Source organism: Coloeus monedula (genome assembly GCF_965178545.1).
Source record: "Coloeus monedula genome assembly, chromosome: 18".
Classification (NCBI taxonomy): Eukaryota; Metazoa; Chordata; class Aves; order Passeriformes; family Corvidae; genus Coloeus; species Coloeus monedula.
This window is the reverse complement of record NC_138798.1, coordinates 13,846,276-13,868,258: the sequence shown is the minus strand read 5'-3', so window position 1 is coordinate 13,868,258 and position 21,983 is coordinate 13,846,276. Positions and strand designations below refer to the sequence as shown.

The following is a 21,983-nucleotide window of genomic DNA, read 5'->3' as shown; positions in this document are numbered from 1 at the left end:
TGGGGCTTGGAGCGGCCTGGGACAGTGGGAGGTGTCCCTTCCACCTGGAATGGGACGGGCTTTAAGGTCCCTTCCATCCCAAAACATTCCATGATTCCATGCTCTGGGAAAGGCTGAGCAGCTCCTCCACCTCCCACACATTCATTTCTGCCTCCCATCCATCCCAAACTTCCACCATCCCAGCTCCTGCCACGGTCAAGGACTGGATAAATGTCATGGGGGGCCGAACTCTGAGCTCGTCATTCCCAGAAATTGCCCGGTCAGGGCTCAGCGAGGCTTTGGGAATTTATGGGGGAAGGGCTGGGGAGAAGGAAAAGCCGGAGCAGGGGATATCCTTCAGCAGCCGAAGGAGGACATGGAGCTTTGGGGCCACCTCTTCCACTGCTGGCAGAGCCCACAGGACCCAGCCCCACACGTGGTTTTCCCATCAGCATCGGAACCCTGGGAAAAACCTCCGGCAGCAGCACAGGCAGGGAGCCCTGGGAAGAGCCTGGGGAGGGTGGTGGGAGGATGAGGCAGCCGAGAGCTGCAGGGCTGGGCCAGGAGAGCATCCCTGAGGCTGTGAGCGCCGGGGAGCTGCCCTGGGGCTGGGGGTGGCTCCTACGTCTCAAAGCCAGCACTGAGCTAAGCCCAGCTCTGCTGAGCTAAGCCTGGCTCTGGCTCTGAAACAGCTCTGGCTCTCTGCTGGCTCCCAGCTAAGCGCTGGATATTTTTAAAATGGGCCAAAAAAAGAAAAAAAAGAAAGAAAAAAAATCCTTCACAAAGGCAGAGTCAAAAAAAAACCAAACCCAAACAACAACAACAACAAAAATAAGATTTGTCAGTTTGGTGGGTGGGGGTTTTTTTTAATGATGACGACTTTAAAAATAAGAAGGAAGAATGGGAATAACGCAGCTGCCTGAGCACCCGGGGCTGGGCTGGATGGAAGGGAAGGAGCTGCTCCTCAGAGCTCCTTTGGGATAAGTGCAGGGCAGCTCTTTTTCCATCGCTACCTTTGTGCTGTGCCCGTGGCTGAGACACCACGGCGAGGGGAGAGGGGCGGGGAGAGGGAGGAGAGGAGGGGGAGGTCAGCTGTAGGAATGTTTAGTTTCTTCCAGATGCCCAAAATCCAGTGGAGAAAGGCTGGGAATGAGATAGGACGAGGGAAATGGCTTTAAACTGCCAGAGGGCAGGGCTGGATGGGATCTTGGGATGGAATTGTTCCCTGGGAGGGTGGAGAGGGGCTGGTGTGGAATTCCCAGAGCAGCTGTGGCTGCCCCTGGATCCCTGGCAGTGTCCAAAGCCAGGTTGGACATTGGGGCTTGGAGCAGCCTGGGACAGTGGAAGGTGTCCCTGCCCATGGCAGGGGTGGGATGGGATGAGCTTTAAGGTCCCTTCCCACCCAAACCATTCCATGGTTCTCTGGCCGAGGCTGCAGCAGAGCCCTGACACCACGGGGGAACCAGCCCAACACCCACCAGCTCATTGTTCCTTGGACTCTCGGCTGATAAAATCCATCAGGTGTCTGCCAACAGCTGGGAGACCCCATGGGGGACACATCAGGGTGAGACTTCCCAGGCCAAGCGAGGATTTGGGGCCCAGGGAGCAAACCCAGAGTGTCCCCAAGATGGACATTGTCCCTTCCACCATAAATCCACACAACACCCGCCGGGCTCCAGCCCTTTGCTACGCAGGCAGTGAGCGTCACCCCTGGTGTCATCTCCTTCCTCCTTCCGACACCTTCCCCTCTCCACTGCTCCCCCGAGGAGCTCACACCTGCCCAGAAACCAAACCCACGCAGCCCTGAGGGTACCAGCGATCGCTCCCTCCGAGCGGGGTTTGGGGATGGGTGGCACCTCCCCGTGCCCCCCCAGCATCCAAGGTGGGCAAGGGGGGTGTTCTGCCTCCCCCGGAGCCCAGGAGCAGCACAGGTGAAGGCATTGGTGAAAACTCAGAGAGACTCTGAGGGTTTAGTGCAACGTTTATGGCACGTGTGCGCAGCGGGAAGAGCCGGGCTGGGGAGCAGGGGCAGCAGAGCCTCGGTGCTGTGGGCTGGGGTGGGATGTGAAGGTGGGAGGAGGGGATGAGCCCTAACTCAGGGATCCCCAATAGTGCTGCTGGAGTAGGGGACCATTAACCCAATAGAGGGCTCAGCCCATCTTCCCACTCAGCCTCAACCCCAAAAGCCATCCTGCCTCATCCCAGCCCCACGCGCTGCATCCCAGAGAGGGATGTGGCTGCACATCCCAAAAACATCAGCAGGAGACTCCTCCGGATCCTTTTGGGGGCTGGATCCACCCCTCCCTGCTCCTGCCCGCCTTGGAATTCCCACACACGCACGTGTGGGGATTTTAATTCCCCCACAATTAAAACACCGTCTCATCCCAGCTGCAATTAAGTTTCTAATCTTCATTTACTTATGCTAAAACAATTCCAACACCAGCGAGGAGGAGCTGGAGGAGCAGCCAGACAAACCAGGGCTGGTTAAGTTTGCAAAGCCTCGTCATGGCTCCAAATTAAAGCGAAAACTGAGACTACAATTGAATTATCCGAGATGGTTCCTGTCAAGCGATTAAGCTCCACAGAAGCCTGGGAATGCAATTTGCTCTCATCTGACAGCTCGTCTGAGGGGCTGGAGGGCCCATCCGAGCTGGGGGGAGAGGGAAATGCCAGCACATGGAATTCAGGTGGCAACGGCAGCTCCCAAAGAGAATTTTTGGGGGAAACTCTGGGATTTGGCTGATGGGAGATGAATATGTGAGAGGAAAATGGTCCTGGGCACGGCTGAGATGTCCCAGTGTGGGGCTGGGAGATGCTCTGTACAACCAGAGCTTGTCTGCATTCCCAGCTCCGGGAATGAGCCCGGGAAGGCCATAGGAGAGGGGATGGATCCCAATCCCAACTGCCCTGCCGCGCCCTGGCCCAGAGCATCCCAAACCAGGGGCTTTGGGAGCGAGGAGCAGAGGCAGGAGCAGGGCAGTGACGGGGAGGGCGAGAGGGCAGGGCTGGCTGATGAGAGACACGCCGGGAAAAGCGGATAAATTAACAGGAATGCGGATCTGTGCCCCGCTGGGAGGGAGACCCGCGGGGGGACACAGAAGTGGCCGCAGCTGGGAGGGAGAGGAGCCACTTGTGAAAGGTCAGCGCTGCCCACGAAGGGGCTGCGGGGGCGCGGGGGGAGCGGGACAGATGCATTTCCCCGCGGGGAGCAGCTAATGGCAGTGGCACTCCCTGGCCCCGCAGGGTCCGGGGATAAACTCGTGAATCAGCGACGTTCCCCCTTTTTTTTCATGACAAAAGCGCAAAGAAATAAATAAAGGGAATTAAATAAACCCACAGAGAACCGAGAACAAGCCCTCCCCAACCGAGCGTCGTCGTGAGCGCTGGATTGGGATCAGAGGAGCCCTGGGGGCGAATTGAAGTCATTGTCTTGTGGGTCACCCCTGCTCGGGGTGGGGGGGGACTGTCCCCAGAGCCACCGCCTGTGCACGGAGAGCCGCCCGCTGTGCCCATCCCACCGCAGCCGGGCGTTCCCGGGGCTGCTCCGGCTCCTCCCGCCCGCGCCGAGAGGATTCCCGGGATGATGGAACGCTGCGGGGGAAGAGTCTCACTCCCGGCCCGCTGTCGGCCCCGCTGCTCCTCCGTAGCGCAGGGTGGGAAGCGGAGAGGAAGAGGAGACCCGCTTGGGGGAGGAAGGCACCGTCCCTTAACTCCTCCCGTCACAGCCTGGAAGGGACACAAGGAGCAGAGTCAGCGCTGGGCTCCTCCTCCCATGGAAACGTGGGGTTTGTAGGGAAGATCTCGGGGAAAAAAACCTCTGGAACAGCTTTGCCACGGAGCTGCTCCCAAAAGCGGCGGCACCGGGCGAAGCCGTGAGCTCCTGCACCTCCCTGCCAGCCCTGCCTGGCTCCTGGAGCAGCATTCCAGTGGGGAAAGGGCTCCTTGGGTACCACCGCCATCCCTGTGCATCCAGGGGTTTGTGCCCCCTTGGATCCAGGGGTGGCAGAGCCTGAGGGTACCGCAGACAGCTCCTCCCTGTACGCAGCCAGGATTCCCGGAGTCCGCAGGGAAGCCAGGACCTAACAGGAACAGCAGCCACAGCTGAATCCCTGCGGGAGGAATCAGCTCCCGTGGAAAGCTGAGCTGGCACATCCTGATCAGCAAAAGATTGGGCCGGTAATTAACAGGGAGCTGCGGGGCAGCCCCAGCCCAGGGCAGGCAGAGCGTGGCTCAGTGATTGGAAAAACATTCCCGAAGCCAGCGGAGCCATTCCGCGGCTGCCTTGGGGCCCAGCGTCCTTCAAGCATTCCCTGGTGCCTGCTTGGAGCGTGGCTTGGGAATGAACTTCCCGCCTGATTAATGGCTCCCGTTCCGGGTGGGTTGGGGGCCACCTGGCCGCGGGCTTGGCGCTGCTGCCGGCAGCCCCCCAGGGACAGGGAGTGGCACAGGGAACATTCCAGGCACTCCTGGGCCACCCAGATAAGGAAGAGAGGCAGTTTGTTATCAGCAGCAGGAGAGAGGCAGTTTGTTATCAGCATCTCCCAACCCTCTGTGAGGACCAAGAGAGATCCCAAAATGTCCTCACTTCTCTCCCTGGGCTCACATCCCTCCCTCCTTCCCCGCTTCCAGCCTCCAGGGATGCACGCTGGGAACAGGAAAAGTCCCCCCCGTGAACGCCACCCCTGCAGGGGTGAGGTTTTGGTTCTATTTGTCACAATATGACAAATTCCAGGGAGGAGAATGAGTTTCTGAGTGACTGCTCTGCGTTCTGCCTGCTGTTCCCACCAGGGCAGATCCCGAAATCCCGACTGGGGACCCACTGACACCGTTTCCTGGAGCAGAGGGATGTGACTAAGCCAAAGTAATGGAGCGGAGCAGGATTTGGGCACGGGAGAAGAAGGCACCAGGCTGGAAGCTGCAGTGGCTGAGGGTCTGGGAACGAACCCCAGGCAGGGCATTCCCACATCCATTAAATCCGGGAATAGGGAAGGACGGGCAGGGATGGGGACTTACTCTGCCGACTTCCAGAAGTGCCCCGGGTGGGAAAGGCGGCGGTTGCGCTTTGGCAGTTTCTCCAGCATGTCCATGAGCTTGGTGAAGGTCGGTCTCTCCTCCTGCTCGTAGGCCCAGCAGAACAGGAGGATGTCCTGGAGCCACAGGGAGAGCGCGTGAGGAAACCCAGCCAGGCCCTCTCCCACCGGGAATTGAGCCAGGCCCTCCCCCAGCATGACCCCTGCGCCCAACAGCCACACCACAAGGACCCCATCTCCATCCCCACATCCTTGGAGGGGCTGGGATGGAAGGGATGTGTCCATCCCATGAGGACCTGTGTCCATCACTGGATCCTTGTGAAGGGTTGGGATGAGGGAATGTGTCCATCCCGTAAGGACCTGTGTCCATCGCCACATGCTTGGGAAGTGGTGGGATGGAGGGCACGTGTTCATCCCATGAGCACCCAACTCCATCACCACATCTTTGGGAAGGGTTGGGATGAGGGAATGTGTCCATCCCGTAAGGACCTGTGTCCATCGCCACATGCTTGGGAAGTGGTGGGATGGAGGGCACGTGTTCATCCCATGAGCACCCAACTCCATCACCACATCTTTGGGAAGGGGTGGGATGGAGGGGATGTGTCCATCCCATGAGGATACCATTTCCATGCCCACATCCTCGGGAAGGGCTGGGATGGAAGGGATGTGTCCATCCCGTGAAGACCTGTCTCCATCACTGGATTCTTGGGAAAGGCTGGGATGAAGAGGGTGTGTCCATCCCATGAGGATCCCATTTCCATCCCCACATCCTTATCAAAGGCTGGGATGGAGGGGATGTGTCCATCCCATGAGCACACAACTCCATCCCCACATCCTTGGGAAGGGTTGGGATGGAAGGGATGTGTCTCCATCACTGAATTCTCATGAAGGGCTGGGTTGGAGGGAACGTGTCCATCCCATGAGGAGCCATTTCTGTCATTGGATCCTTGCAAAAGGCTGGGATGGAGGGGATGCCCAACCCACAAGGATCCCGTTTCCATCCCCACATCCTTGGGAAGGGTTGGGATGGAAGGGATGTGTCCATCTCATGAGGAGCCATTTCCATCATTGGATCCTTGGGAAAGGCTGGGATGGAGGGGATGTGCCCAACCCATGAGCACCCATCTCCATCCCCACATCCTGAGGGAGAGCTGGAGCAAAGGGAATGTTCAAGCTGAGCACAGCAGTAGGACCAAGCCTGGCTGGATGAGACTGGCAGATCCCAAGACCAGGTCCCAATCCATGCCCACCCCCGCAGGACCCCACAGCACCTACCGAGATCTCCTTGCCCATCCCGATCTGGCTGAGGTTGGGCTTCATCCCTCGTCCCACCTGCCAGATTATTGCCTCCGCTGGCTGCGTCTTGAAGGGCCATTCCCGGGCGTGCAGCTCGTACCAGATGGTGCTGTGGGGAGACACCGGGAATTACAGACGGAGCAGCCGGCAGGGATTCGGGATGGGGTCGTGTCCAGCCACTGCACCACATCCAACATCTCTCCCTGCTCCAGAACCACGTCATCCAGGAGATGCTTTATCCCAGGTGACACCAGAGGTGCTCAGCCCTCACTACAGAGGTGTCACCTCTCCCATTTTCCAGATGAAAGCTTGACCTGGAGCGAGCCCTGATTCCCTCCAGGGGAGATTCCTGAGGGAAGGATGACAGAGGCTGGTGGAGGCCCAGGCAAAGCCATCCTGGGACGTTGAGTGGGAATGTCCCACCTGGATGCAACAGCACTGCCCACGGAGCAGCTGAAGAGAGGACCTTGGGGATCCAGATGCCACCACTCCAGCAAAATTCCAGGAAAGGATGAGCCCAAGAATTCACTTTCACTCCAGCTTTTCCCTTTTTCTCCTCCAAAAAGCTCTCAAAAAATCCGTCCAAGCCATGCCATGGACCATCCCAGGTGTCCTCACCAGGTGATGGCCACGTGAAGCCCTGGCCATCTGCTCCCATTCCTATCACTAAGCCAAGCCCTCTTTTCCGTGAGGAATCCCAAATCCAAGGGAATATCCCAAAACAAGGGCATCACCAATGGAGCTGGTGGGCACCCCTATGGTTTTCCACCCCCGCTACTGCCTGGAAGTTTTGCATCCTCATTTTCTGGCACCCGGAGCCTGGATGAGCCGGGATTCCCACAGTGCCAGCCCCATTGTCCAAGGCAAATCCCCTGGATCCGCTTCTCCCTTCCAGGGATGCCCTCGTGACCACTTAAAGTATCAAAAAACAGGGCTAAAATGACATTGGGGTGGAAAAATCTGTCTGATAAACGAAAGATTCCTCTTGGTTAGGGAAGCTCCCTGATTTCGGGAATGGGAATTCTGCTGATTTTAGAAAAATCTGCGCAGTTTGGCTGGAAATCTCAAAAAAAAAAAAAAAAAAAGGATAATGGGAGAATTATGGGGCTTGGAGAAGAGCAGATCCTGTGGGCACGGGACAAAATCCTCGGGAGGAGCGTCTAAGCCCCCTCAGATTGGATTTACTGCATCCAAGGCGTTAATTCCAGTTTCCTCACTGGGAATTTCTGTCATCTTTAAAAGACCTTTTCCTCTTGCTGTCCCTGAGCCCCAAATCCCTGGAGGGAAGTGGCCCCTCCGGATCATCCCCGAGCCTCCCAGGCTTGATGGAGGGCAGCAGAAACAAGAAAGAGGGAAAATGTGGGGAAAGCTTTCCATCTTTTCAGGAAACTGGCGCTTTCCATACGGGCAGAGCTCACACTTGAGGGGAAAAAAGGGAAAATTGCGTCTCCCCACCCACTCTCACTTAGTTGGATATGATCCTTTAATTACCTCTTTATTTTTGTGCTGGAGTTGTACCTCAGGGAGGGCAAAAAAGGAAAAGAGCCAGACCCTTCCAGCTGTAATTACTGCGGGTTTGATGGGAATATTGCCTCGGATATAACGGGCCCACGCTCCCTAATCCCACAGCCTTCGAGGTATCCATGAGAAAATTAATCCTCTGGGGAAAATCTGTGGCCGCCTCGGGAAGGGTTTATCGAGGTGGAATTGGGCTCCTGCCCTCAGGGAGGTTTGTGGGCAGATAAAGGGCAGGAGGAATGAATGGTTCGCTGAGGAAAACTTCGGAATTCTCATTTTCTTGGCTTTTGGCAACTCCTCGTAGAGCTGGCACCACCACCAGCCCCCTGCAGCGGCTGGAGGGGGGAACTGGGGTGTCCAGGGGCTCCAAGAGCTCTGTTCCCAACCTTCCCAACCATCTATCATCCAAGCACCTCCTCATTGGTTCCCACCCCAGGAGCAGGCAGGGAAGAGATGATGCCAGGCTGGCATTCCCAGGATAGTCCGGATCCCATTGCCCAGAGCCATCCTGATCCATGGCCAAAATAGGAGAATTTGGGAGAATCAGGGTGCCCAGGGGCTCCCAGAGCTCTGTTCCCAACCTTTGGCATCCCCATCCATCATCCAAGCGCCTTCTCATGGGTACCTGCCCCAGGAGGGTGCAGGGGAGAGAGGATGCCAGGCTGGCATTCCCAGGATACTCCGGATCCCATTGCCCAGTGCCACTCTGGTCCAAAACAGGAGGATTTGGTTATCTGGGGAGAATTGGGCTGTCCAGGGGCTCCCGAACTTGTGTTCCCACCCCAGCCCTCTGCATCCCAAGCTGGCATCCTCAGGACACTCTGGATCCCATTGCCCAGAGCCAGCTTGGTCCAAACCAGGAGGATTTGGTGATTTAGGGAGGTTTCACTCAAAATTTCTCGAAGCACGAAGGTTCTCCCAACCCAGCGATGGGAATTCCACCCGGCAGCATCTGCTTGGATTTGGGGCATGCCAACGTGGTCCTTGTCCCTTCCTGCGTGCTCAGAGCAGCTCCCACCCGACCCAACCACGCCAGTTCCCTGCTGGCCGTCCCCTCGCCGTGCCCCGGGACTCACCCCAGGGCAAAGACATCCGAGTGCTTGGAGAAGGGCAGCTTGTCCTCCTCGGTGTCCGGAGAGAGCTGCCGGATGATCTCAGGAGCCAGGTGGCACAGCCAACCGTTCTGGATCCGCAGCTTGTTCTCCCTCCTGCCGGGACATGGAGCCGTGGGTACCACGGGGGACAGCACCAGCACATGCCCAGTGAGCAGCCCTCAGCTTCCCACCCTCTTCCCAAGGTTTTTAAGCCTGGTTTTGCCCGTATCATCCTTGCAAAGTCAGGTTTTAACCCTGCTCTAGAAATGTTGTCCCTGCCAGGGAGCAGGACAAAATTTGGGCCCAGGATGGTGGCTCTTGCCAGGGCACAGAGCCGTGGGTACCACGGGGGGGACAGCACCAGCACATCCCCAGCGAGCAGCCCTCAGCTTCCCACCCTCTTCCCAAGGTTTTTAAGCTTGGTTTTCCCTGCATCATCCTTGCAAAGCCAGGTTTTAACCCTGCTCTAGAAATGTTGGCATGGTGGCAGCAGGACAAAATTTGGGCACAGGATGGTGCTTAAGGGGAACTTTGGCTCTTCCAGGCTGGCAATGGGGATTTGGGGTCTGCTGGGGCTCCTGCTGTGCCCATTGCACCAAAACTCCTTAAAGGATCCAGGGGTAAAGTGAGGATAAATTCCCGCACCGTGGTTGGAGCAGGATGTTGGAGTGGGGTCCACAAAGTGCATCTTCTGAGCAAACCCATCCTAAAATAACAGCCTGGGAATTGGTGTTTTGGCCCCAAAACAGCCCCTCCAAGTCCAAGCCTCCAATGCCATCTCCCATGGGAGCAGCCTGGCTTTGTAACAAACCCTCATTTCACCTCATCTGTCCTCCCTTCACCTCCCCAAGCTCCCCCTGCTCGGGATAAACGCATTGGAATCCTTTGGCCAACGGCTGAGGATGACATCGGGGACTTCTCCATCCTTTGCATCCTCCAGCAGGCACCTGGGATACACACACTGCTGGCTCCAAAATCCCTGGATCGTCAGTGGTGGTGACACCTGAAGCAGCTTCATCGTGGGTCTGAACCCGAATTCAGCAGCAGGATGGAACAAAGCTGTCCCAGGTCACGCTGGGCTGGAGGAGGCAGAGCCCTCTGGCTCGTGCCAGGAATTTCTCCCTGTTGGTGCTTGGAACCCTCCCAAAGATGGGGATGAACAGGGCTAAGGGATGGCTGTGGGGTCATCTGTCCTCCTGAATGTCCGTCTGGGGCCAAAATCCCATGGGACACCATGCAGGGATGGGGTCCCTCCTCAAAGCTGACTGATAATCCCAAAACAACACAATCTGGATCCTCCCGTCTGCAAAGCCATCCCCGTTCCCAGCCGTAGGTCTGGCAGTGACCAGAGGGACCCCGTCCCTGGGGAAGGACGCTGCCACTCCCGGGAAGCGCTGATGAAGCCTCCTCGTCCCCTCTGGGGCGTCGATGGCTCCTCTCCACTCCCTGCGTTGGAATCTCCACCGCAATCAGCGGCTCCGGCGCGGCTCGAACCCTCCGGAGCACTTCAGCACAGAGGGGAGGCTTTCAGCTGCCCGGCCACCTCCCTCCACCCTCCAGCTCTTAATTACAAACCCACATTAAGCACCTGGGCAATTAAAAAGGCTTCGTCTCGCTCGTCCTTCCCTGGGCCCGCCTCTCCATGCTAGGAAGCAGCACTCGGATCTCCTCCAGCACCCTCAGCAAGGTTGGGTTTGCTCCTGGGGCTTCCATTTCTGTGCAGGGAGGGGCTCAGGGCTGTGACATCCCACAGGCAGCCTCGGGATGCTCCAGGGGCTGCATTGGGACGCACAGCTCATCCCTGGGCAAAGCTCCTGTGGGTTGTGAGCTCCCAGCAGTGAGGGCCGGGCTTTAGTGGGATCCCAAAAGTGGCCCAATGACAGCAGTTTGAGGATTTATGACCAAAGTTTACCTGACTTCACAGCCACAACCAGATGAGCAGCTTCCAAGCCACCCCCAGGGCAGAAGCAGGAGCAGAAGAGCTCCTCAGGCTCCTCAAGACCCACCTCACGCTCCTCCTAATTCCAGAGCAGCCCCACCGAGCCCAAGAACACTCAAAGAAAGAAGGAATAAATCAGATTTCACTGGGATGAGACCCCAAGTCACCAAATCTCTGCAGGAAGTGTTTTAACCCCAGAGAAACCAGCTGAAAAAATGCCACCATCCTTAACCTGACCTCCAAAAATTTTGTCTCCTTCTCCAGAGACGTTTTTCCAAGCCTCTAAAGACCCAAATCTGGGTTTTATCTCCCTTCTTCATCTGAGAGACACCAAAATGGGGAAAACCCACCTTGAAAAGGGGAGATCAGACCTACAGACCCTTCCTGTTCCAAGATCCATGGTGGCCATGGATCCCTGCTCTTGTCTGAGCTCTCCTCCAGCAGAAAATGTGTGCTACCAGCAGCCCAGGGCACAAATTGTCTCATTTTCTCCATTTTCCCAGCAAAACGCCACTCATTTCTGTCCAGCCTTGCTTTCCTGGCCATCCTTCCTCTCCTGAGTCATCTCCTGGATTTTAATCCCCCAAGGGACATCCCAATCTCGGGTAGAGGTGGCCACACATTGGCCACCTCATCAGAAACCCCATTTCCTCCATCTCTCGTTCCATCTCCGGAGCATCTCTGACCTTCACAGCAAAGATTCCTGGCAAAACTTGTCTGGTTTTGCCCAAATCCTCATTCCCTGCTGGAATGAGCCGTTCCTTCCTCCTGGCAGGCCCTGAATCCCAAACCCTCTGCCCAGCTGCCCAACCAGAGGCAAACCCCATTTTGCCACAGCGGGAGGCCCTGGATTTCCTGGCCTTCCAGAGCTTTTGGCCAAGTTTGTGATGAAATCTGTTGATATTTATCCAGGCAGAGTGGAAAACCTGGGAGTGCACAGTGTGGCATGGAGAGAGGCGGCCGCTGCCGTTCCCTCAAATCCTTTGACATCACCACCGGGAAACTGGGAGAAAATCCATAATTTCCAAGGGGCTTTTTATCTCCTGAGCATCTTTGCCGTGGAAATGGAAGGACCAGGAGGAAACTGCCGAAGCTTGGCCTGTGCAGCTCTCAATACAAAGGATTCAGTGGGAAATCCAACACAAAGGATTTATTGGGAAAGGTGGGAAAAGTCAGCAATGTTCTTATTTCCCACTTAAAAAAAAAAAGGGAAATATCATCTCTGTTCTTCCTTCCCCACTTCTGTTTCCTTTTCCCCCCCCAGCTTTGCTCTTCCTCCTTTCCACAGCTGCTGGAACTCTTTGTCCTGCCATTCCTACAGCTGGAAAACCTCCCCACAAAAAATTTAATAAGAAACATTTACCAAAACCCTCCGATTTAAAACCCTCCGAGAGCCCAGTGCTGTGAAAGTCCCAAGCTTGGCTCTCATTTTCCATGTCTTGCTCCATGCCCAGCACAGACACCATGGCCAGATGTCTGTAATTCCCAAAATGTCACCAGAGTGGGGATGGCACAGGGATGGCATCACTCAATCCAGGCAGGAGATGAAGCAGATGCCAGGGAATTATAACGATGGAAAGGGAAAAGCCAAGGAATGAACCGGCCCTGCTGCCACAGGAGCATCTCCTGGGTGGCTGCAGGGTGGTTTGGCCATGGAATTGAGGCGTCCCATGGGAAGAGGTTGGTCCAAGGGGCACAATCTGCCTCTCCGAACAGAAATCCCGGAGATTCGTGTGCGGCATTGTGCTCCTTCCCACGGCTCAAAACCAACTCCCTTCAAACCGAGCAGCCCCAGGACACCCCAAGGCCCCTTGAACCCATGTCTGCCGAGGCTGGGGACACAAACAGGCGCTTGGAGAGGGGGTTTTTTGGATCTTTCCCCATGTTCCCAGCTTTAGGGCACGGGGAGGAGCTCCAGTGTGTCCGTGTCCTCCTACCTGCCCGCTTGGAGAACTCCAGAGATGCTGAAGAGCCCGAAGTCGGTGATCACCACCTTCCCATTGTCGTAGAAGACATTCTTGGACTTGAGGTCCTTGTGGAGGATGCCCTTGGCATGCAGGTATCCCATTCCCTAGGGTGGCACAGAGAGAGGAAAACACCCCAAAGTTACAAAAGCGGTACAAAGGGACGGGATAATGCCAGGGCGGGGCTGTTCCCATGGGATGCTGGGAGCATCCGTGAGCCACCGCGGCACAGCCAAGCTGGACCGCATCCCCAAAGGGCCCTGCAGGAAAGGAAAGTGGCTGGAGGGGTCCCTGCTTTGGGATGGGCTCCTGGAGGGAGATGGGATCGTGGCGTGGGTGTCCCAGCTGCCACGGCGCCCACTCGTCTTCCTGATTAATCGATTCCGCGGGAAAAATTAACAGCAAGCCCACCCGGCAGCCGCTTCCCTGGAATCCTCTGCTGGGAAATGGATGGTGATGATGTTCTCGCCTCCATTTTTTTGGGGGCTGGGAGAGGAGGGTAATAAGTCACCGCCCCCCATCTCCCTGGCGGAGCCATCGGCGCTTCCGACGGCCCCATCCGCCTGGAAACGGGCGCCTCGCGGGAGTCCTGCCTTAATTCCTTCCCCCAGGAAAAACTGCTCGGTGGTTAATTAAAATTAGTGCTAATGAGGCACAAAAAGGCCATGGGTGGGAAATCCGAACTCTCCTGTTTAGCGCTGGCAAATCAAGCAGAGTGCCGGCAGCTCCGTGTGGCGGATGTTCAGCTCCGCGGGATAACTCTGGGAATGGGGAGGGGGATAAAGCACATTTATCCCGACTTCAGCAGGGATTTTGATGCTGTCCCACTTTTCACCCTCCTAAGCAGACTCAGGGAAAACTTGATCTGCAGGATGCTGATGAAGGATCGATGCCCAACAGGCCAGCAAACTGTTGCTTAGGAGGAAATATTGGTTGTCTGTCACTGGAAAAGGGGGATTTATTAACTGGAATTCCACGGGGATCCATCCATCTTGAGTCTCATCTTTTCATCTATCATCATTAACCACGCAGGCTGCGCGAGGAGAATTCATTTTTAAGCTGGCGGCTGATGTGGAGCCAGAAGACCCAACCCAAATTCCACCATCTGGAAAAAGTGGGAAAACAAACGGAAAAACACCCCAGCCCAGCAAGGTATGGGGGTTTCACTGCAACCCATGAGAAGTAAATCCTAAAGAGCTCCTACCAAGGGATGCTGCGGGAAGGAAAGGATTTGGGGCTGGATGCCAGGACCATTCCAGGCACCAGGATGAATTAGGAGTCTCCAGCTCCCCGCACATGAGATAATGGTGGGATTTAAAAAATTGGCTCTCAAATGTCGCTGTCACCTCCAGAAAGTGCCAGGGTGGAGCAAGGAACAACATTCCGATGCTTCTCTGGCCAGGGTGCAGTGCAGGGCCCTGAGCATCCACGGATGAGCTCCAGTGCCGTGGGAATACTCTGGGGGTGAGGAGATCCAGAGCAGCAGCAGCAGGATCTTGCTCCCACCTGCTCCCACATCCAGCTGGGAGCTCGTCTCCATGGAATCATTAAACACAGCCCGGCCTTTGCTGAAGGAATTTCTCCGGGCAAACCCAAATCCCTCACCTGGCTCCGCACAGATCCCACTGCAAATTCCAGCCCTGGCACCCCGGCCCCTGGGATGATCCGTGAGGAAACACTCAGGGCCCAGTAATGCCTTAATTTGCTCGGCTGTGTGAGAAGCCAGCTCCCTCTGCCGGCACCGCTCCCGGGATAAATCATCCTTCCCCTCCGGAGGAACTCGGGATAACCTTGCACCCACTAATCCAATAATGTGGGCAGCTCTCCCGTCACATTCCAGGACTCAAGGGATAAAATCACACAACTGCTGTGACCGGGCAGCAAATCCAAAGCCCCTGGAAAATGCAGCCCCAAGTCCACCCAAACCAAGGTGTTGGGATTTGCCTTCGCTTCCCAACCCCCACCACCTCCAAATCCACCACAACATCTGCTGGAGATGGGTGGGGAAAGGTGGGAAGGCTGGGAAGCTGCTCCTCCACAGGAATGGGCCGTGTGGTTGGGTCATGGCATTGTGGCAGGGCTGGACCTCGCCGGGAATTCCCTTTGGTGCCTGGAGAGAGCCTTTGGAACTCTGCTAGTTCCTCCAGGGATCTGGGCTGGATACAAAGTCCCTCTGCCTCTCAACACCGCAGAGTTGGAGGTTTCGCACCCGTTCTGAACAGGCAGCAGCTGCAGAAAACAAGGATCTCTCAGCCTCATCCTCGAAACCCACACGGAGCAATGAACCCACGCAGGGAAAGGGGCTGAACCGAGCCGTTCTTCCCACTGGGAACATCTGGAAGGCAAAAGCCCTGAGCACGAAAAGGGGGGGAAATACAAGGCTAAACTGTGATGCTTCAAGTGTTTGCTCAGCAGGAAAAATCCACGTCTAAAAGGTGGAAAACATGGATCAGAAGTAGGAATTAAGGAGGGAGAGGCTCTGGGCTGCCTCGGGCACCCCCAACTCAGGCTGCGGCTCCGAGGTAGCAAAAGGTTCAGGCTGTGCTCACCTGTCAGCTCCTGCCTGGAGACTCCAGTAGGATCGAAGGAATTTAAACTTAAAAGTTAAAACTGGGTCTAAATAAACACAAAATAGGCGATTTAATAAGAGACAGCCTAAGCACCATCCGGGGAAAAGGCACCATCCAGGAAATACTGCCGAACACGTTCTGCTTTATAACCTGGATTTGAATATTTAAGGGGGGGTTAAGATCTGCCAGAAAATCAGATTTTCTGCTGTCTTCTCACAGTTAAACGTGGGATCAGCTCCAGGTTTGGGCTCCGGGGTGGAAGTGCTGGCTGACCTCAAGCAGGGCACGGGGGCAGTGTCACAGCTCCCATGGCAGGACACGTGCCAAGTATTTTTGGTGATGAATACGTTTGGAATCACAACGCAGCCCCACTCTGGCAGACAGCTCAACACCTCAGTGCCACTGCCGACCTCCCATGGGAAGCTGTGAGGGCTCAGGACCCAAATTCCCGGCCACTCCACCCTGCCACGGGAGGATCCTCCCCGGGATCGTTTATAGGATCACGTCTGAAGTGTGGAAGATGCTCTTGGAGCCATCCCTAGGAAAGGGAAAGCGTTTTTAGTTCTGGAAAATGTACATGAGCTTGGCCTCATGGCACCATGGCACGGATTTCTCCAGGAGCTTTGGCCCTGGGAATGCTTTATGGGAATACTGGGAATGCTGGAAGTGTCCAAGGCCAGGTTGGATGAGGCTTGGAGCAACCTGGGATAGTGGAAGGTGTCCGAGTTTTAATCTCCCTTCCAACCAAAACCACTCCATGATTCCATGACTATCACATTTTTTTCCCAAGAGGAGAGGAATATCCAACCAGGAACTCCCTCAAGCAGCAATGCTGGACTTAAAACACCTGAAATTCCAACGGGGAAGAGGAGCAGTGGCCAGGATGAGCCCCAAGCACGGGGAGCCCATGGAAGCTTTGGAGCCACCCCAGTTCAGCCACATGAGAGAGGTCAAAGAGAGCTGGATTTTAAAGCCAAAGAGTTCTATCCTGCCCAGAATCCTTGGATTTTAAAGCCAAAGAGTTCTATCCTGCCCAGAATCCTTGGATTTTAAAGCCAAAGAGTTCTATCCTGCCCAGAATCCTTGGATTTTAAAGCCAAGGAGTTCTATCCTGCCCAGAATCCTTGGCTGCTCCTCTCCCGCTCCCCAGAACGAGTGGATCGGGCTCTTGGCTGGGTTTTTTGCCGGACCCAGACCCCACCAGACCATACCTTCACGATTTCTTGTGCTATCTGCCTCGTCTTGTTGACATCCAGGACGATTTTGGCATCCCTCACCACGGAGTAGAGAGTCCGTCCTTTACACAGGCTGGAGGAGCAGGAAAAGGGAAAGAGAAGTTACAAACCCTCCTGGAGAAACACCCCCAGATTATAAAGCAGGGAGCTGTAAATAATCCCTGGATTTTGGCCAGATTTTGGCCTCTTGGCTCGAGGCAGATCCAAGATTCCACAGGGAACCGGGGGCTCTCCCAGTTTGGCACTGGGAGGGAGCTCTCGCTGCTCCTGGCATGTCCTGGTGGCACCACCATGGTGCCACAAGGGACAACCGGGGCTGGCTCCTGGCTTTTCCCTGTATCCCAGACCTCAACAAGCCACCTGGTCCTCCCGCTTCCGAGCTGTTGTGCAGAACTGGCCGTGGCTCCCTCCTCCTCCTCCTCCCTCGGGATACAAAGCTCGCAGATGTAAAATGAGTCAAAAGAGGAAAGACAGGGAGGGGGAAAAAAAAAAATCCCCCAACCAAACCCCATGCACTGTACAATGTCCTCCAATTTTCCTTCTCGTACCAATTACAGTAAAATCTATTTACAGAGCCTTAATTACCAAAGGCAGCTGGATTTTGGGGATGGGGGGGGGGGAGATGGATATAAACCAATTAAAAATATATTGACATTTGAATATCATAATGGAGGACGTGGGTGGCTGCTGCCTCGACTCCCGCCCACAAAAAAACGGCTTTTTTTTTTTTTTTTTTTTTTTTTTTTTTTTTTTTTTTGCTTTTCTCTATCTGCCCACGCTCATTCCAGGCAACTTTGGAAAGACGAGACTGGATACCTGTGCCTGGGAAATAAAACACCCAACGCACAGCTCGTTAAAGAGGTTTGGTGACTGCAGATGTTGATTTGATTCTGTTCTGGTTAACAAATTAAAAGTTCCAGGCTTTCATTCTGCTGCTCTCCCCCAGCTCAGCTCCACTGCTTTCCCCTCGCCCAGTTCCTCCTGCCCTGGGAATTCCAACACGCCCTGGTTTGGATTCATACCCTGGGAGAGGTTTTGTCCTTTTTGGGTGAAAATCACCCCAGAATCATAAAAGAGAGTCATGGAATGGTTTGGGTTGGAAGGGACTTTAAGGACCATATAATTCCAGCCCTCTGCCATGGGCAGGGACACCTTGGATGGGGCTTGGAGCAACCTGGGATGGTGGAAGTGTCCCTGTCCGTGGCAGGGGTGGAATGGGATGAGCTTTAAGGTCCCTTCCCACCCAAACCATTCCATGGGTCCATGAAACCCAGAAGAACCCCAAACCTGCCAAAGGATCCTCCTGCTCCTAAGCCAGAAGCTCCACATCACTCCATGGGCAGAGAGCAGAATTTTCAGGACAAGCAGCGAAAGAGGAATGGGATCAATCCCATATCCCGTGGGTTTTGGAAAGACAACAGCACCCTTCAAAATATTTCCTCCCTGGGCATGTTAGAAGTTGTCCTGCTGGGCACAAGTAACCTGCAGTGGGGATTTAGGGCAGCAAGTGCCCCCTCAGGGATGGGTTTTCCTTGCTCTGGTGTCCCAGCACATCCCTGAGCATCCCAGCTGGATTTAGCCCTGAGGTGGCTGCGGTACGAACACGCTCCCTCTAAACCGTCTTCCCACCTCCTGCAACACTTCAGCTGCAGTCAAATAGGAATTTGCTGGAGATTAGGATCCAAGCACTTAGAAATCAGTGATAAAATCCTTGGGTTTACGCAACCGCAACGAATCCAAGCGTGCACAATAACGACGGACACGAATTCTCCTTCCACCACCTTTATTTTTCTGCACTAATTTGCTGCATAAACCCACCAAGCTTTAAGCTCTGCCACACAACAGCCTTCTGCCACCTCCATGACCTGCCTGCACGCACAGGAGTTCCCCCAGCCCTTCCCCATTCCCGGAAAACACATTTTCTCCCAGAGAAAACCATTATACAGCCAGTTGCCTGTGATCTGAATTGGTCTCCAATTGACACTGGAAATGCAATGAGTGGATTAGCGCTGGAACGGGGCTGGATTCCAGCCCTAGGGCGAGTTAAGATCAGCTGTTTTCCTGGGGAAGGGTTGTTTAGAGGAAAATCCTCACATTTCTGCCTATCTGAACTGCTGAGATAACCCCGAGAGCAGAGCTTGCAGCCCTTTGCTGATGAGATTCCCATCTTTTCACTTCGTTTACAGGATTTCCAAACCCTTCCCAGCGGATGGAGCCACCGCAGGAGAGCAGGCAGACCCGCGGTGGTGGCACCGGGACATGGCACTGTCTCCTCTGCTCCTCAGACCCTGGCAGAGCCATCAAAGCAGCCCAGGTGCTTCTCCCCTCCCCTCGATGAGTAACGGCTCCAAATGAATTCACCAAGCGCCCGCTGCCGCACCGGCACATCCGACTTTTCCTGCCGGATAAGGAGCTGCCAACGCGGAGATAAAGCCCTTTGATACCTTTTGTGCAGCACCTGAGCTCATTCAGCCACCACCTGCAGAACCTTTTCACGGCACAGCTCAACAATTCCGCTCCTCCTCATTCCTCAATCGCTCCCCATTCGGGCAGGACAAAGCGGCGCCCGGGGCACGCTCGGAGTCTTCTGCCTTTCCACTTGGAGTGGTCCCCGCTGAGCGTGGCTTTGAGGGACACGGCTGGGGATGACAAGGCCACAAAATGCCTACTCTCGACACCAAAAACAAGGCAGATGATTTGCATCTTCAGATGGATCACGGTTTATTCAGCACTGAAGTGAAAATTCATAAGGAATTCTTGTCTTCTCCTCCCAAACTTCTCCATCCCACCTGGCAGCAGAGCAGGTTGATGACACATGCCCCGGTGCCACGAGGTGGCCAAATGCCATCCAGAGCTGAGGGGTGGCAGGGACAGAGATGCGAAGATCCTTCTGGGGGTCCTCAGGAGCGCACCTCATCCCATGGCACATCCACATCCCGGTGCCTTTCCCGGCACCAGGACAGGCCCAACCCCATCCCTCTGCAGATGCCACTCTCAATTCAAAATGAGTTTTTGAAGTGTTCAGCCAAGCAAGCCAAATCCCAAATTGCTTTATAAGCACTGCATTCCCAATGTGGGCTGGAGACATCGGCAGCGGGAGCAAAGCCAAGGCGGCTCGCAGAGGAACAATTCGGGATGAGGGCGGAAGAGCTGGAGCGCTGCCTCTGGGTGTTTTTGCTGTTCCATGGGAAAACAGACTCATCTGTCTGTCATCCATTCGAGTTTTTCACCCCTCTCTGCAATATTGATGGTCATCATCTCTACCCTGGTGGCCAGCACCTCTACACTGATGGTCGTTGTCTCTACATTGATGGTCATTACCCTTAAGTGGTAGCCAACACCTCTACATTGACAGCCACCACCTCTATACTGGTTGTCATCACCACTACACTTGTGGTCATCAAGTCTACACTGATGGTCATCACCTCTGCATTGGCGGCCATCACCTCTACATTGATGGTCATTGTCTCTACACTGATGGCTATCACCTCTGCATTGATGGCCATCACCTCTACACTGATGGCCACCATGCCTCTATTGATGGCCATTACCTCTACACCGATGGTCATCACCTCTACACTGATGGCCACCACGTCTATATTGATGGCCATCACCTCTACACTGATGGTCATCACCTCTACATTGATGGTCATTGTCTCTGCACTGGTGGCCAGCACCTCTACATTCATGGTCATCACCTCTATGCTGGTGGCCATCACCTCTACATTGGTGGCCAACACCTCTACATTCATGGTCATCACCTCTACACTGATAGTCACTGTCTCTACATTGATGGTCACTGCCTCTACACTGATGACCATCACCTCCATACTGATGGCCACCACGTCTATATTGATGGCCATAACTCTACATTCATGGCCATCATCTCTACATTGGTGGCCAACATTTCCGCAGTTGAAGCCCCATCCCGGCTCCAGCTCAGGAGCAGAGATCATCCCGAGCCAGCAGCCCGGTGGTTGTAGGGCACATTCCATCACTCCAGGAACTTGGTGCTTCCCTTCCTTCTTCCCATCCACATCAACACCCGTTCAATGAGAGAAATGATAAATGCCAGACCCCAGGAAGTTCATTCCTTGCCGGGATATGGATTTATAGGGAAGCAGCTCGGGTACCATGGTGACAGTCAGCACTATAGACCCAGGAGAGACACTGGAGAGGAGAGCGAGGTGGGGAATTAATAAAAAATGCTTTCATATAAAAATACCTCTGCTCCCAGGTTACGTCTGTGCCGGAGGAAAGACACAGCAAAGGATGCTTGGATGCTCCCACATTCCCCAGCTGTTTACCCACTTGGAGGTTTTCATGGAAAAAGGACCCTTTGGGGAATGTCAAGAAAGAAACAGCAACAGGAAGCACTCAGCCGGGACTTATTTGATTTCATTTGAGCAGGACCAGAGAGGGAAAGAAGGAGCTCTGCACATTCTGGCACGTTCCTGACTTATTTGGGAAGTTTTCCAGCTGTTCCCATATATTGGCTTGTTCCTCTCTTTCCTGGCAACGGCGCTTTTGGAATGTGACGGCTCCTGAGGTGTTTCACAACAAGGAAAATCAAACAAGGCTGGAAGAGCAGCAAAGGGAGAGCTTTGGGTTCATTTTTATCCCGAGGTTTTGTTTTCCTCTAAATGGATAAGGAATCTCGCCCCCTTGACTCCCTGCCAATGCCAGAGTGAGAGGTGCAGCTCAGTGGCAGTATCCAGCCTGAAATTCCTCAGCCCTCTACATCCAAACACCATAACCATGACCAGGGAGGAAAAATTAGCATATTAGGGAAAATTTCTTCACTTGAAAGTGTTGCCAAGCCCTGGAACATCCCTGGAGTCCCCACCCCTGGAGGGATTTAACAGCCGTGTGGATGTGGCGCTTGGGAACATGGAGCAGTGGTGGCCTCAGCCGTGCTGGGGGAATGGTTGGAATTGACCATCTTAAGGATCCTTTCCAATCTAAACAATTCCGTGGTTCTATGGAAGCAGCAGCCAGGGAGTGGTAGCTTGGTGGCAACTCAGGGCCATGACCTGAGCAGCAGCACCCAGCAGATCCCAGCCCCTCCCGGCTGGAAATACTCATCCCATCCAACCCCATTCCAACAGAACCTGAAGCAACCCCAATGGGAAGCCAAGGAATTCAATTCCTGCCATTTCCAGCAGAGCCCACATCCCCAGCCTGGAGATGGGAGAGAGCCTCCTGCTCCTCATGGAAGAGCCTCTGCAGAGCCAAACCAGCGGGAGGAAGCAGAAAAGCCCTGGAGAGCCAACGCTCCCCTCATCCCGCTATCTCCTGCCGATGGAAGCACTGGCTTTTGATGGATATTACTTAGGCAGCAAAATTTTCCTGCCAGCA

General features: G+C 54.9%; 1 protein-coding gene across 1 annotated transcript in view; it reads right to left on the bottom strand.

The window, feature by feature from the left end:
- Nucleotides 1-4,988: 4,988 nt before the first annotated feature.
- The window catches only part of KSR2 (kinase suppressor of ras 2), a gene marked incomplete at both ends in the record, with an annotated part of 74,267 nt that continues 57,272 nt past the window's right edge, over nucleotides 4,989-21,983 (bottom strand). Inside the window, 5 exons of the mRNA XM_082293785.1 lie at nucleotides 4,989-5,126; nucleotides 6,285-6,414; nucleotides 8,900-9,031; nucleotides 12,794-12,927; nucleotides 16,602-16,698. Coding sequence (XP_082149911.1) covers nucleotides 4,989-5,126; nucleotides 6,285-6,414; nucleotides 8,900-9,031; nucleotides 12,794-12,927; nucleotides 16,602-16,698 — 631 coding nt within the window. The remainder of the gene's footprint in view (nucleotides 5,127-6,284; nucleotides 6,415-8,899; nucleotides 9,032-12,793; nucleotides 12,928-16,601; nucleotides 16,699-21,983) is intronic.